Genomic DNA, 16,288 nt, shown 5'->3' on the forward strand with positions numbered 1-16,288 from the left:
TTTGAAATGTTAATGATGGGAGAACTAAAGTACTTCCTGGGATTACAAATCAAGCAAACTCAAGAAGGTATATTCATCAATCAAGCTAAGTACTGCAAGGAATTAATAAAAAGATTTGGGATGGAAAGTGCAAAACACATGGCTACACCGATGAGCACTAGCTGTTACTTAGATAAAGATGAATCTGGTCAATCTATAGACATGAAACAGTATCGAGGTATGATTGGATCTCTTCTCTATTTATCTGCTAGTAGGCCTGATATTATGTTTAGTGTATTCATGTGTGCTAGGTTTCAATCCAACCCCAAACAATCACATTTGAGTGCAGTTAAGAGAATCATGAGATATCTATTAGGTACAATAAATTTAGGATTATGGTATCCTAAGAACTCAACATGTAACTTAATAGGATATTCTGATTCTGACTTTGCCGGATCTAAAACTGATAGAAAAAGCACAAGTGGAACCTGTCAATTCATTGGATCCGCTCTTGTCTCATGGCATAGTAAGAAACAAAAAAGTGTTGCTTTGTCCACTGCTGAAGCGGAATATATTTCTGCCGGCAGTTGTTGTGCACAGATTTTATGGATGAAGCAACAATTATCTGACTATGGTATCCTTCTTGATCGTATACCTATTAAGTGTGATAACACTAGTGCCATAAATCTATCCAAAAACCCTGTTCAACACTCTAGAACCAAACATATAGAAATTAGGCACCATTTTCTTAGAGATCATGTCCTAAAGGGAGATTGTATATTAGAGTTTGTTGATATAAAGAATCAGCTTGCTGATATCTTTACAAAACCTCTCCCAAAAGAAATATTATTTTCAATAAGAAGAGAATTAGGGATTTTAGACCTTAGTGATTTGAATAGGTAATTTTTTTTATGAATGATTGATTGTGTTTTTGATGAAGTATGACGCTTGTTTTGTTTAATTTAGTTTACTTTTCTTGTTAGTATAATTAACTCTTTAAATAACATAAGTTTTTAGACTTAAGAAATAAGTTTTCTTTTAGGAAAAGGCTATTTTTTTTGTTCTGGTAATCGATTACATGAATACTGTAATCGATTACACCAGAACAGATGGCCTGTAATCGATTACAGTATTCATGTAATCGATTACCTGTAGGCTACCTCCTCCTGTAATCGATTACCATTACTTGTAATCGATTACCACGCGTCCTGCTCTATAAATATCACGTTTTCAGAATCTCCTGCGCAACCCCTTCCTCCTTGCGCCGTACCTCCATTTCCAAACCTCCAAACCTTCCTATCTCACTCATTTCTTCATCAAATCAACTCCCGTAAATTGCAATCTTCTTCTTTTTCATTTTTCTTTTGATTTCACCGATTAAAATCTGCAAAAACTCCCTCAAATGGCAGAATCGTCAAAGAAACGAAAGGGTTCTTCCGCCTCCGCTTCGGCTTCAAGAGCTCATCGTTCTGGAGGCACTAGCGCATCCACAGCACCAATTCCACCCTCATTGTCCTCTTCCCCAGTGTTTTCTTCCGATGAACAGCAGAAACGGTACTCCAATCTTTTCTCATCTCGTTCCATTATCGACCCTAAGTTTATTGATATGGAATTCTTTTCTGCTGAAACCTTTGATTGCATTCAAGCCTTTCAGAACTTAGGTCTTCTACCTTTTATGTCATTACAATTGCCTATTTTTCCTGAATTGGTTAAAGCTTTTTATTGTAATCTTGATTTCTGAAATTTTTGGGATAAAAATGGTCATTGACCAGTCCCTTTTCCATGACTTAACCAAATTACCCAGTGACGGTGTACCATTTAAAGGTACACTGAATGACGACTGGAAATTTGATTTCTCTGCCCATGATGCCCGCCAGTTGGTTTGCACCAACAATGCGGATATGATCGGACGTCTTCTTGCCGGATCATTGGCTTTTGAAAGCCGCATCCTTCACTATTTAATTGTGCGTATTCTGCTTCCACGGTCTTCCAACCTTGCCCAGGTTTCTGAGGAAGATCTAATTATCATGTGGGCCTTTCATACAGGGCGTCAACTTGACTGGGCACACTTAATCAGATATCGCATGCATAAGGCATTGCGATTAAATGCTCCATTACCATATCCACGGCTTTTCACTCTCTTTTTCTGCCATTTTCAAATTCCTCTTGATTCTGAACCTTATGTTCCAATCAAGCGATCTTTTTTAATTGGTGCTGCTGTGATTGCTTCTTTTGGTTACCGCAAAGAGCGTGATGGCTCTTGGGTCAAAAAGCGTGTTCCACCTGCAGATAACTGAGGCCACTTGTCTAACAAGTGGTATCAAAAAGGGTGTTCCACCTGCTGATGATGAAGGCCACATACCAGTTGAAGATAATTCCACTCTTCTTCAAAGGCTTATGGACAAGTTTGATGGACTTCAGACTTTTGTTGGTGACAAGTTTGATGCCATGGAATTGCAAGTTGACATGCGGTTCGATGCTATGGAATCAAGGATCACTAGGGTTGAAGAAGATGTCTCCTTCATCCGAACTTGCTTTGATCCACCACCACCGCCTCCTTCATCCTCTTAGATTATATGTTATTATTCTAACTTAGTTTAATTAGTAGTCAAATATTATTAGTACTTTGCTTTATCGCCATGTATTTGGCTTTTTGTTCTAGTCTTGCACTATTATTATAATTCTCGCCTTTGTTTTGGTTAATTATGACGCTGTATGGATTTATTTCAATTTAATGGTTGGCTTTGTTTGGATATTTATTGTGTTAATGTTTGGATATTGATTGTTTTGATCTAGTTCTTTTTGATGTTGCCAAAAGGGGAGAGAACTTGGGAGAACACATATGGGTTAGAAATCAATTAGGCATACATGCCAAAAGATAGGGGGAGTAAGGGTTGTGTGAACGTGCTATCATCTTGTATATAGCTTGTCTTGATTTCAGGTATTGTCATCATCAAAAAAGGGGAGATTGTAGACAAAGGATCAAGCTGAATGTTTTGATGATGCCAAAGGATTACATGAATCATATGCTTCTCAAAGATTTACTCAAGACAAAGTAATTAGAGATATTCAAGATGGATGATCAAGACAGTCTATAGAGTCTTAGAAAGGATATTAAATAGGAAGGGAATTCCAATTGAAATCGCAAAAGGTTTGGCCAAGAATTTTAAGTTAAAAAAGTCTTTTTCAATAAATTTACTCTCTGGTAATCGATTACCAGAGGATGTAATCGATTACCAGTGGCCAAAACTGATTTACAATAGCTATTAAAATTTGAATTCAAAATTTGCATTGTGTAATCGATTACACATATATGGTAATCGATTACCAACAGTTTCTGAACGTTTTAATTCAAATTTTAAAGAGTGTAATCGATTACACACTTATTGTAATCGATTACCAGAGGAGTTTTTCAGAAAACATTCTCAACAGTCACATCTTTTTATGTGGTTATTAAATGGCTATCATAGGCCTATATATATGTGACTTGAGACACGATTTTGACAGAGTTTTTCAGAACAACAAGTGTTTATCCTCTCAAAGAGAAAAAATCATTCTATCCTCTTAAAAATTCCTTGGCCAATTCAATTGCAATTCATTAAGGAATTATTTGAGTGCTCAATCTGTAAAATCTATCTCTTTCTGGAGAGATTCATTCTTCTTCTTCTCCTCATTCTCTAAGGGATTAAGAGACCGTGGGTCTCTTGTTGTAAAGGAATTCTAAACACAAAGGAAGGATTGTCCTTGTGTGTTTAGAACTTGTAAAAGGAATTTACAAGATAGTGGAACTCTCAAGCGGGTTGCTTGGGGACTGGACGTAGGCACAAGGGTGTGGCCGAACCAGTATAAATCTGAGTTTGCACTTTCTCTTCCCTTAATCTCCTTTGTTTATTATTGCTTTATATTCATATTCAAATTGTTTTATTTGAATTAATATTTAAGAAGTTCATTGTTAAGGGAATTTATAACTTGAAAAGAAAGTGAAATAGATTTTTAATTGGGGAAGTATTTTGGGATATCTTAATTCAACCCCCCCTTCTTAAGATAACTGAGGCCACTTGTCTAACACCTAGTGCACCCAGTAAAATTTTAAATACCAAAAATGCCCTTGATTTTTTTTCCTTATAAAAGCTTCTTTTTTTTCCTGCGCTTCACAACTATCATTTTTGTTCGCTATTTTTCTCTGTTTTTATGATTTTCGTGTGGCATTGTCTCGGGTTCGTTGGTTCGTTATGAACGGTTGGTGCGGTGAAGGTGAAGGTGCGTTGCGGTGGTTGGCGGCGGCAAACAAGGTACGCAAAAGGTGGTGGCTATGTTGCGGATGTACATATTACTTACGGATCAAGTTGAACCGTAAGAGTTGATCCGTAAGTGACTTACGGATCAACTTGATCCGTAAGAAGAGTAACTATTTTTAAAGTGTGATGTTTTTTGAATTCAGTTTCCATTTTTTAAAAATTATTAATTTGTTTGTATGACCATTTTTTGTTTGAGTTGGTGAGATGGACGAAGATGAGTGGATGTATGAAATAATGTCTGAACGAGCGGATATGGATTATGAAAATGAAGAAGCATGTGGTGCGAATGAACCACATGTTGATTGTTTGGATGCGTTTAATACTTCTCAGGTTACAATGTTAATGTTTGTCACAGATTTAATAAAATGAATACTGGTAGAAAACTTAAATTATGTGGATTGCTTTGTAGGTGTTTGAGTGCTGAGAGGATGCTTTATGGTGGGCTCGATCCGTTGTTCATGAAAATGGATTTGTGGCGGTGATTTTAAGGTTGGACACAAACACAGGTAGTAGAGGAAGGACTACATTTCTGTTAATTGGCTGTGAAAGGAGTGTCGAGTATAGGTGTAGGAAAAAAGAATTTATCAGAAGAGACACTGGGACTAGGAAATGGGGGTGTCCCTTCAAGCTTCGTTGCAAGCCAGTGGTTGGAGGAGAAGGCTGGATGGTAAAGTTGATTTGTGGAGTGCATAATCATGAATTGACCAAGTCATTAGTTGGACATCCATATGCGGGACGATTGACTAAAGTTGAAAAAACAACTATTGCTGATATGACGAAGTCCATGGTGAAGCCAAGAAACATTCTACTAACTCTGAAGGAATACAATGCCAATAGTTGTATGACCATTAAACAGATATACAATGCAAGAAGTACATTCCGTTCTTCCATAAGAGGAAGCGATCTTGAAATGCAACATCTGATGAAGCTTCTTCAACATGATCAGTATATTCATTGACATAGAATAAAGGATGAAGACGTGGTTCGTGATATCTTTTGGTGTCACCCTTATGCAGTGAAGTTAGTCAACGCATGTAATTTGGTGTTTTTGATAGACAACACCTACAAAACTAACTGATACAGACTCCCATTACTTGATTTTGTTGGGGTGACATCGACTGGGATGACATTCTCTGCTGGTTTTGCATATGTGGAGGGTGAATGCGTTAATAATTTGGTCTGGGCTTTACAACGCTTCCAAGGCCTTTTTTAAAAGCGTGATGCCCTCCCTGGAGTTATTTTCACTGACAGAGACCAAGCATTGATGAATGCAATGAAGGATGTATTTCCTGAATGCACAAATTTGTTGTGCAGCTTTCACATAAACAAGAATATGAAGGCCAAATGTAAATCACTAATTGCGCAAAAAAATGCTTAGGATTATGTCATGGATTGCTGGGGATGTCTGACTGATTGTCCTTCAGAACAACAGTTTGATGAATGCCTGAAGAAGTTCAAAATGGCTTGCGCACCTTGGCCAATGTTTGTTGACTATGTCAAGGAAACATGGATAATACCACACAAGGAAAAATTTGTTTCCGCCTGGACTAATAAGGTGATGCACTTAGGAAACACAACAACAAAAAGGTATGAAACTGTTCAACTATTTCTATTAATGTTGACAAATTTATGGAATTGTATTATTGTATATGTTTATTTTTATTTGTGTATTTGAAATGTATGGTTGAATCTGCTCACTCGTCTTTAAAAAGACTGTTACAAAATAGCATTGGAGACTTATGCAGTGCATGGGATTCCATGAACAACATGATTACGTTGCAGCACACGGAGATTAAAGCATCATTTGAAACAAGTACACATGTTGTTGGACATGTGTTCAAAATACCCTAAACAGGAGGCTTCTTGGAATGGTTTCAAGGTATGCTTTAAATCAGATTGTTGTTGAATTAGAGCATGATGACTATGCTGGCAAGAATCCCTCAAGTTGTGGTTCGTGGTGAGAACCACGCTTAGTCTTTCTTGTGCTTGTGAGCTATCCAAATATGTTAGTGGTTGCATCCCACTAGATTCAATCCATATGTTCTGGAGGAGACTCAGTTTTTCAAACCAAGGATTATCTAAGCCCAAGGTAAGCATCAAGGAAGTAATGGAAACAATATCCAAAAGATTCGAAGAACTTGATGTTTGTGGCAAGTTTACTTTGAAGACTAAACTTTGGGAAATTGCATACCCTGATCAGAATTTGATGTGTCCTCCTCCAGCAAAGGTTAACACAAAGGGGGCACCGAAGAAAGCTATGAGCAGGAACCCAAGGTCAACAAAGCGCGATCCATCTTACTAGGAGTACGTAGATGCCTTTGAATCTATGCAAAATAGCAATTCGTCAGTGAGGCGTACTGCATCATCCTCTGAGCAACCGAATCGAAGAACGATGATGCCTATGTTGGACCAGTTTCAGCCATTTATGCACGACTTCATTGATAAGATTGTTGATGTCAAAGCAGATGGTAATTGTGGATATCGGTCGGTTGCCAGTTTATTAGGTATGGGTCAAGACTCTTGGTCGGTGGTTCGCAACTATCTGCTTAAAGAACTTGTCAAATTCTCAGAAGACTATATCAAGCTCTTTGGTGGAACGGAGAGATTTGAGGAATTAAGGATGTCACTACTTGTTGATGGGTTAACCAAGGTATGTAATTTATGTATTTGAGTTTTAAGACTTAACTTTGAAATTAAGTTTGACGTGTATATTTGTTTCATTCAGGTGACTACGGATAAGTGGATGGATATAACGGACATGAGACATGTCATTACATCAAGGTATAACGTAATCGTTGTATCCTTGTCTAAATAACAAAGCACGACATTTTTTCCTCTAAGAAGTCAACCGCTGGCAAATTCTTCATTGCATCGCATAATTTGTATCAGTCATGTGTATGACAATCATTTTGTTGAGGTACATTGTAGATATGAAGTGTTTTTTTTTTATATTTATGCAATGAGTTTTGTAGGATTGAGTTAACACTTTTTTCGCATGTACAACGGGTTTATTTAAATGAACATTGTCCCTTACCGTCTATAGCATTGTTATGGTCTAGCAATTGTCATCTGTAGGCGAAGTCGTGGCCAAATCCATATATTAGCATAATGTAGCATTACAAGAGCTTCGTGATGTTCAAGAGAGACTATTTTGACATAAATGATGATTGAACATGTAATTTATAATGACTGATCGTTTTGAATTGGATATTCACATTTATGTGCCTTTCTATATTTGTTACGTCCACAACAAAATTATTACTTAATTCTAAAAAAGCATGTATGATATATCGTTGTCTGAGTTGACAACACATTGTGAAACAACATGTATGATAAATTTTTGTCTGCATTAACATAAAGCACGTGAAAGGACCTTGCACAGCATGACTACACATGCAGATCTGATGCAAGCTAAAGCATGTCACGTCATTGGCGTAGTTGACAACACATATAGAAAGCATGTGCATACGTATTTTTCATCCTTAAAAAATGCAGCACTGATATTAAAACTCATCTATATATATGACACAACCTAACACTGTAAAAAACCACAAGTTTCAGTCGTAACCCAACTCTTACAAAAAACTATGGCATTCTTGGGAGAGACAAGTAGTCGACAGTTGTGAACTTCACATTAGGTTTTATTTTTCCAAATGGATCCATTGTTCACAATGACAGTGGTGTTTCCTTTCAAGCTTCCACTCCAGTTTCCATTCGAGTACCTAACGGGTGTGATTTTCAAATGTTAAAAACCAGAATACACAATACCCTTAAGCTAACCGACATATGCAGGTAATCAATTTCGGTTTCAATGTATACAACTGAAAGATGATGCTGATGTTAACACAATGTTAATGTGTAATCATGAACTTTCGTTTGTTGGTCTGATTGAGTTATTATGTAGCATTGCTAGAATCCTAGATGGTATTTTAAACTTACTTGAAGCTATTATGACCCCTACTCATGATGCCTTGCTATATTACAATGGGAGGTGGAACATGTCACGCCAAAATGAGTTTGTTGGTTACTCGTTCACAGGAAAAAATCCCAAAAAGTTTGACATTCTCACCGGATGTACCATGGATGAACTGAAGGATTTGATCAAGCAAGTTGCGCCTCGTGGGATTCCCCTTATGGTATTGATGAAACACAAATGGTAAGATGGTTTTTTTTTCGGAAACCAAGTCACCATGAGTATTCAGAAAAAGTTATAAAATTCGAAATAATTGAACTCAAAACCAACGATGACGTGATGAAGGTGTTGATTGAGTCTAACTACTGGAAAAAGATTCGGCCAATAGAAATTTTAGTTGTTTTCAATAAACCTGTACCGAAAATGGAAGACGAGTTGTCCTTATCACAAAATTAGCATGAGTTAGTTGTAGTATTTGATGCAAATTTAATTTCGTTCGACTATGTTGAAGTTAATGTACTGTTTGAATTCATGTATCGCATAATTGTTTTTTTTTCTAGAAATGGAAGATCACTTGTCGTTCTCTGTTAAATTTGATTTCTACTACTTTTACTTTTTTTTGTCAATCTTGCAATTTTATTTTAAATATAAAAAAAAACTACAACAATCGAAAAATAACAATTAATTATTTATACTCGAGTAGTTCATTTTTTTAAAAGAAACTAATATGAAATTTAAATTTAATTAAAATATATTTTGTCATCAATTAAAAATAATTTAATGTTGAACTAATTAAAAATATTTAACAAAGTACATTTAACTCTGATGCAAAATATGGAAATGAAGAAAATAAATAAATTATATGAGTCAATTATTAATTTAATATGATGTATAATGCTTCAAATGAGAAGGTTTTATTTTTTAGTCTCTCAAATTACAAGGTTTTATTTTTTAGTCTCTTAAAATAAAATATAAATGTTACGCCTAATTATAAAATTATAAAATATAAATACGAATTTTTATCTTAGGAGAGAAATTAAAAAAAAATATTTTTTTAATTTGATAGAATTAAATTATAATTTTTTTAATTAGAAGTTTTTTAAGCATGTGTGTCCATGTTTTCAACTTCTTTATTTCAATTTCCTTTTTTTGTTTGATTTATTCTTTTCTACACCCTTTCCACAAATAATTCAAAATTAGATTCATTAAATTAGTTGTAAGACTCAAGATTTTGTGGTTCTTAATACTTAGATAAGTACATCATGATTCCCACACTCTAATTAAACATTCTCCCTCAGCACCACATCTTTTATTTAAATAAAATATTAATGTTACGCCTAATTATAAAATTCTAATTAAAAAATACGGAAATTATAAAATTTTATAAGCTAGATTAGGCAAAGGGAATACACAATCAATGGAAATAAATAAAACTAACATTACTAATGGAAATAAATAAAACCAACATTACTAATGAAATGGGTTCAAGTACAATATCTATATATACATCGAATATCAATATAAAATGTGTAAATAAACTATGCCTGATCCGTGCGCCGCCTGCGTCGAGACCTAACATATACTAGTTGGTCCTGTGTAACACTCTTGGCCATCCTGAGGCATTCTTCGATCACCTCATGTGTCGAAGAGCCTAGCGTGACCACCCCTAGGCTCAGATGGCGCTCCAACCTCTTAGCAATCCCATAGCAAACTTCCTGTTAAATACAAAACAAATAGATTACACAAATTATCATGAAAATATTGACATAAATTATTAGTATTACTTACCACTGCATGTCTAGGCTCCTTCACAGCGGCCCTCGCAGATGTAGACGATGCTCCTGGCTCCGGCACGTGAAGGATATCTGTCTGTGGGGCCTGAGGGACGACTCGGGGTTGCAAAGCATGACCATCTGGCAAAGGATCTGATGTCTGGCTTGGTGTCATGAAAGGATGCGAGATGCGGAAGAACTAGTCCATGTAGTCGCTGGCACACTGACCTAGCACAACACACACCTCACCTGCTGGAACCATATGATCCGAGTAGTGCATCCAACTGTCATGTATATCATCATACGACACCCATGAATCAACAGACGAAGCAGGAATGGTCTGGGTGTATCCAAACTGCCGCACGACCCTCTCTGGTCGGTAATACACAGCAACGGGTCCCCAGCGCAGGAGACCGGAATAGCATGAAATCAAATGGAAGTCCCGGACCGGTCGGTGCTCCCCATATGGGATCCAACAAACATCCGAAATCCGGAGTTGATCCAGGCGCTCCCTGTATGCCGGTGTACGTATGCTCTTCATGGTCTTCTTCGTCGCAATCCACCTATAGGCACACGGTGAATCCTCGTTGTAGTCTTGATCAGCAGTGGACTCCGCGACTGAGGGAAAGTGCTCGTATATCCAACACTACAAAGGTAACATCAAAATGATAAACATTAATAATGAAAGTCTAACAAAATATAAGGTTAAACATTGTTGAACCTCAACGAATGAAAGACATGTTTGTTACCTGCAGCAGTGTGATCTAACCGCCAAGCTGTTGGCTGCTGCTGATAGAGGCATCGTTCAGTTGGTCGTACCAGAGCAGCTACTCCCCAGGCGTACCTCCCGGTCTGACTGAGGTCACGAAGGGCCTCCAAATACACAACATGCACATTGGTTGCACTCTTGTTAGCAAACAGAGTGCAACCCAGAAGATGGAGAAGATATGCGCGAGCCACAACTGTCCAATGACCTGCCTGGCATCGACGCTCGTAGATATCACGTACCCATTGCAGGCGTACGTACGATCCACAACACTACCCTTTCTCAGCCCTGGCAGCCTCTGCAGAGACCATCAATAAGTCCACCAACATCTTAACCGCATCATCCATGTGTAAGGGCTGAAAGGTATTGCAAGTCGCCAACCACAGACAGATGTAGAAGTGAAGAGACGTCATCCAGGGTGATCGTCAGCTCTCCCACAGGGAGATGGAAACTAGACGTCTCCTGGTGCCACCGCTCGACAAACGAGGACAAAAGTCCCCGATCGCTAGTGTCTACTGAACATGTGATCAGAGGACTTAGTCCTGTCCCAGCAACTAGTCTCTCAATGGCAGGGACAGGCCTGCCTAAACTATGGATCTTCCTCTTGTGAGAGGATAACTTCAACTCAGGACGCTCCTGAATTGAAGTATAAAGGAACGCAAAATTCGTTAAAATCATCATTTAAAGGAAAACTAATTTCAATCTTAAAGTATAATTAACAAGTAACTAAAAATAAATATTATAAATACCTCTCCCGTCCATACGCTGCAAGCAACGTGACCCGCATACTGGGTCAGCACGGATGGGTCGCTTGGACCACCTGGAAATCCCTCATGCTCATCCTTAGTAGCCTGCGCGCCTGTGTCTGCAGGAATGTCTGCCCCAATGTCCTTTACATCAGATGGTGCCATCGGGTCATTCGAGAATACGTCAGTCTCTACATCTGGCACAGGGACCACTGGCTCATCGTGCACCGCAGTCACAAGTACTTGCTGCCTTCTTGCGGATGCAGTAGGCCGTCGACACTGCGAAGCATCATCAGAATCATCATGATCTCCTCTGCCCACACCTCTGCCAGTAACGTGACCTAAGGCACGACCTAATCCTCTGGTCCTAACCATGATCTACAAATGAGTACCACAAATTCCATCATTGATTTCATTCTCTCAAATTTCATTGGTCTAACGCATATAAGCATTATCTTTTTTCAAGCACTACTTGGTAGAAAAAGGATATTCACTTTGAAATTAAGATATATGCATTGCTTATAAATGACACTGATTTGGAAAGGTGAGAGATTTGGGAAGGAATATCCCCTTCAAAGTTAGAATCAGACAAGTTGGCATGCGTGAGTCTCACAAACCCACCAAAGCCAGATGACAAATGAGAATGATTAAAATCATTGAAAGCACGGTTGAGTGACTGAATATGAGAAAGATGGAATGAGAGGGTGTCATGGGGAGGATTTTTTTAAGTGCAGCAAGGCAGACGTGTCATAGGGGTGGCATAAGGAATGACAGGGTGAAAAACAAAGGATGAGAAAATGGGAACACAAAAGGAACCAATAGTGATGAGCAATTGCAACAAATGTGAGCCAATAGTTATGCCAATATTTGGATAATTTCAGACAAGCACTAGGTATCTTTTGGAATTTTTTAAATGAAGAAAATTGTCATTATCATATGTTTGGAAAATATCTCTAATCATCAATTACATGAACCAATAGTTATAACTTTGTTCCCAAGGGTGCAAGAAATCAATAATTATCAAGGAATCCAAAGATTCGATTATTGCGGCTAGTGGAATGTTCACAATTACTACCTTAAATTTGGTAAGATTATCACCTCTCGCTGTAAATTAACATCAATTTACTTTGACAAAATAACAAGGTTTCCATAGTGCTTGAAAGATTAACCCCTTTATAATACCATAAATAATGTACATGCGTGAAGAACAAAGCAAAATGCAACATTTAGTATTAGTGACTTGATAGAGAGCAAAAAACTATGCTAATCTACTCCTAAGAAAAACACTATTAAAGACTATAAAAAAATAAAAGGAAAATAATATTTTATTAATTTCTCATTCATTCATTTCCCTGAAAGAGAATATATCTATATATAATCATAATTCATGCTAATCAATATATACTATTTATCTATATGTCAACATCTCATTATTTACAACCAAATTGTGACTAAGGTCAAAAAAAATTGTGACAACAATCTAATAAGAATGATCCAAATTATAGGTAATATTTACTCTTCTACCAAAGTAATACTAAACGTTGAAAAAAAAAATCGTCGAATATATAAAGTACTCACGTTGTTCAGAGTTCAAATGAACACCTTGTGACAAAAAAAAATAGCCTTGATGAAGTAAGTAGCAAATTTCAGAAACAAAAACACACCAAATTCAGATTTAGCAATTTTTAAAATGCATATTCAGACAGTTTACGGATCAACTTGATCCGTAAACGTTGTTCAGACAGTTTACGGATAGAGTTGATCCATAAGGTTCTTTCGGATCAACATGATCCGAAAGAACCTTACGGATCAACTTGATTTGTAACATTCACGTTCAATCTTATTTTTTTAAAAATGCTAAATATTACAAAAATAACAAAGTTAAGTATACTCTAAGAAGACCAACTTCAAGCTCTTATGCGTGAGTTTACGAAGCTCAAAACTATATAAAAATCTTAAATTGTCTTTCCTAGGCATGGAGCAGAAAACCATAATATAAACCTTACTTAACAGATTTAGTCCACTACTACTCTAACCAATAATATTTTGTTTCAAGATAGGATAATTTAGGGTGCATTTGTTTGAAAGGAAAGAAATAATGTACAAGGGAGGGGAGTGAAATGCACGAAAATTGCCTGGTATAACTTCATAATTAAAAGGGCTAACATATTATTGTTTATGATATGTAATTATTTTTAAAAATAATTAATTAAAATTTATCAAATAACTATTTTATCAAATGTCTATAATCAGGAGGTGGATGCATTACCAAAATGAGCCAAGGCTTTTCTTAACCATTTTAAATCATTCTAACTACTCACCTGTGTCCTCGAATGAGCCGAGGTTTTTCTTAATGGTTTTTTCTAACTACTAATTAAATTTCAATTTTAAAATGAGCGAAGGTTTTGTAGACAAAGGATCAAGCTGAATGTTTTGATGATGCCAAAGGATTACATGAATCACATGCTTCTCAAAGATTTATTCAAGACAAAGATATTCAAGACGAATGATCAAGACAGTCTTTAGAATCTTAGGAAGGGTATATTAAATAGGAAGGGAATTCCAATTGAAGTCGCAAAAGGTTTGGCCAAGAAATCTAAGTTAAAAAGGTTTTTTCAACAGATTTACTCTCTGGTAATCGATTACCAGAGGATGTAATCGATTACCAGTGGCCAAAAATGATTTACAACAGCTATTAAATTTGAATTCAAAATTTGTACTGTGTAATCGATTACACATATATGGTAATCGATTACCAACAGTTATTGAACGTTTTTAATTCAAATTTTAAAGCTTGTAATCAATTACACACATACTGTAATCGATTACCAGAGAAGTTTTTCAGAAAATATTCTCAACAATCACATCTTTTTACTTGATTCTTGAATGGCTATCAAAGGCCTATATATGTGTGACTTGGGACACGAATTTGCTAAGAGTTTTTCAGAACAAAAAGGTCTTATCCTCTTAAAAAGCAAATCGTTTTATCCTCTTAAAAATTCCTTGGCCAAATTACTTGTGATTCAATAAGGAATTATTTGAGTGCTCAAATTGTTCAATCAATCTCTTTAAAGAGAGATTTCTTCTTTTCTTCTTCTTCATTCTGAAAAGGGATTAAGAGACCGAGGGTCTCTTGTTGTGAAAGAATTCTAAACACAAAGGAAGGGTTGTCCTTGTGTGTTTAGAACTTGTAAAAGGAATTTACAAGATAGTGGAACTCTCAAACGGGTTGCTTGGGGACTGGACGTAGGCACAAGGGTGTGGCCGAACCAATATAAATCTGAGTTTGCATTTTCTCTTCCCTTAAACTCCTTTATTTATTATTGTTTTATATTCATATTCAAATTGTTCTATTTGAATCAATATTTAAGAAATTCATTATTAAGGGAATTTATAACTTGAATAGAAAGTGAAATAGAATTTTAATTGGGGAAATAAGTTGTTATATCTTAATTCAACCCCCCCCCCCCCTTCTTAAGATATCTGAGGCCACTTGTCCAACAAGTGGTATCAGAGCTTCATTCTTGTATAAAGTTTAGAAGCTTCAAGAATTATGGCCTCATCAAACTACTTGTTTCCCGAGGGAAATTCTATAAATAGACCTCCCATCTTTAATGGAGTGGGTTACCACTACTGGAAAACCCGCATGCAAATCTTTATAGAGGCAATAGATTTAAATATTTGGGAAGCCATAGAACAAGGACCTTATGTTCCCTCTATAATAGCCGGAAGTGCAACAATAGAAAAACCTAGAGCAGATTGGACTGAGGAAGAAAGAAGATTAGTACAATATAATTTAAAGGCCAAAAATATTATTACATCTGCCTTAGGAATAGATGAATACTTTAGGGTTTCAAATTGTAAAAGTGCTAAGGATATGTGGGATACACTACAAGTAACACATGAAGGCACATCAGATGTTAAAAGATCTAGGATAAACACTTTAACTCGTGAGTATGAACTTTTTAGGATGAATGTAAATGAAAGTATACAAGACATGCAAAAGAGGTTCACACACATAGTTAATCATCTTGCATCTCTAGGAAAAACTTTTCAAAATGAAGATCTAGTAAATAAAGTCTTAAGATGTCTTAATAGAGAATGGCAACCAAAAGTAACAGCCATCACAGAATCTCAAGATTTATCTAGTATGTCTCTTGCTACATTATTTGGAAAATTGCAGGAGCATGAAATGGAATTACTAAGATTAAATCAGCATGAAGAAACTGATAAGAAGAAGAAAGGAATCGCTCTTAAAGCCTCATCTGCAATCCAAGAAGACAGTGATAAAGAAGATTCAATTGACTTGGATAATGATGAAGATATTAGTCTGCTTGTAAAAAGATTCAACAAGTTTCTGAGAGTCAAAGGAAATCAAAAGTGACCCAATTTTAAACCTAAAAGAAGGACAGAAACTTCATCCTCTACTCTAAAATTCTTTGAGTGTGTCGCAACCTACTCTTCGGTGCGAGGGCGACGCGTGACTCGCGGGATGCGTGTTCCACGAAAGGAATACGCGCGGAGTCGCCACCAACGTTTATTTGAGGAAAACGTCCGAAAAACCGGAAAAGACGCGATCTACGAACTTTTAAGTGAAAGGTTCGGGAGTTGTATTTACGCACGGGGAAGGTATTAGCACCCCACACGTCCGTCCCAAGGGACGACAGCCTTTAATCGAATGTGCAAACATGACTTTGATTTTTTATGTTCCCTTTTTATGTCTTTATATCCTTTATACCCTTTTTATATTTTTCCTCTTTTTGTGGTCGACAAGGGTGTTTCCCTTTGCTCCTACGTATTCCTCAATTGCGATG

General features: G+C 36.6%; 1 protein-coding gene across 1 annotated transcript; it reads right to left on the reverse strand.

The window, feature by feature from the left end:
• Positions 1 to 10,161: 10,161 nt before the first annotated feature.
• LOC102666419 (protein MAIN-LIKE 1-like) lies at positions 10,162 to 11,849 on the reverse strand. The gene is made up of 5 exons (XM_006582555.1): positions 11,478 to 11,849; positions 11,110 to 11,364; positions 10,937 to 11,026; positions 10,701 to 10,868; positions 10,162 to 10,608 (listed from the first exon to the last, which is right to left on the reverse strand). Exons 1-5 carry the CDS (start codon positions 11,847 to 11,849, stop codon positions 10,162 to 10,164), a joined length of 1,332 nt encoding a protein of 443 aa, XP_006582618.1.
• Positions 11,850 to 16,288: the final 4,439 nt, after the last annotated feature.

Source organism: Glycine max, chromosome 6, assembly GCF_000004515.6.
Source record: "Glycine max cultivar Williams 82 chromosome 6, Glycine_max_v4.0, whole genome shotgun sequence".
Classification (NCBI taxonomy): Eukaryota; Viridiplantae; Streptophyta; class Magnoliopsida; order Fabales; family Fabaceae; genus Glycine; species Glycine max.

Coding starts and splice junctions, on each gene's coding strand:
- LOC102666419 (XM_006582555.1), bottom strand. CDS start 11,849: ATGGTTAGGACCAGAGGATTAGGTCGTGCCTTAGGTCACGTTACTGGC. Junction 11,365..11,477: donor GCAGCGTATGGACGGGAGAG/GTATTTATAATA, acceptor ACTTCAATTCAG/GAGCGTCCTGAGTTGAAGTT. Junction 10,609..10,700: donor CTGCTGCAGGTAACAAACAT/GTCTTTCATTCG, acceptor TTACCTTTGTAG/TGTTGGATATACGAGCACTT.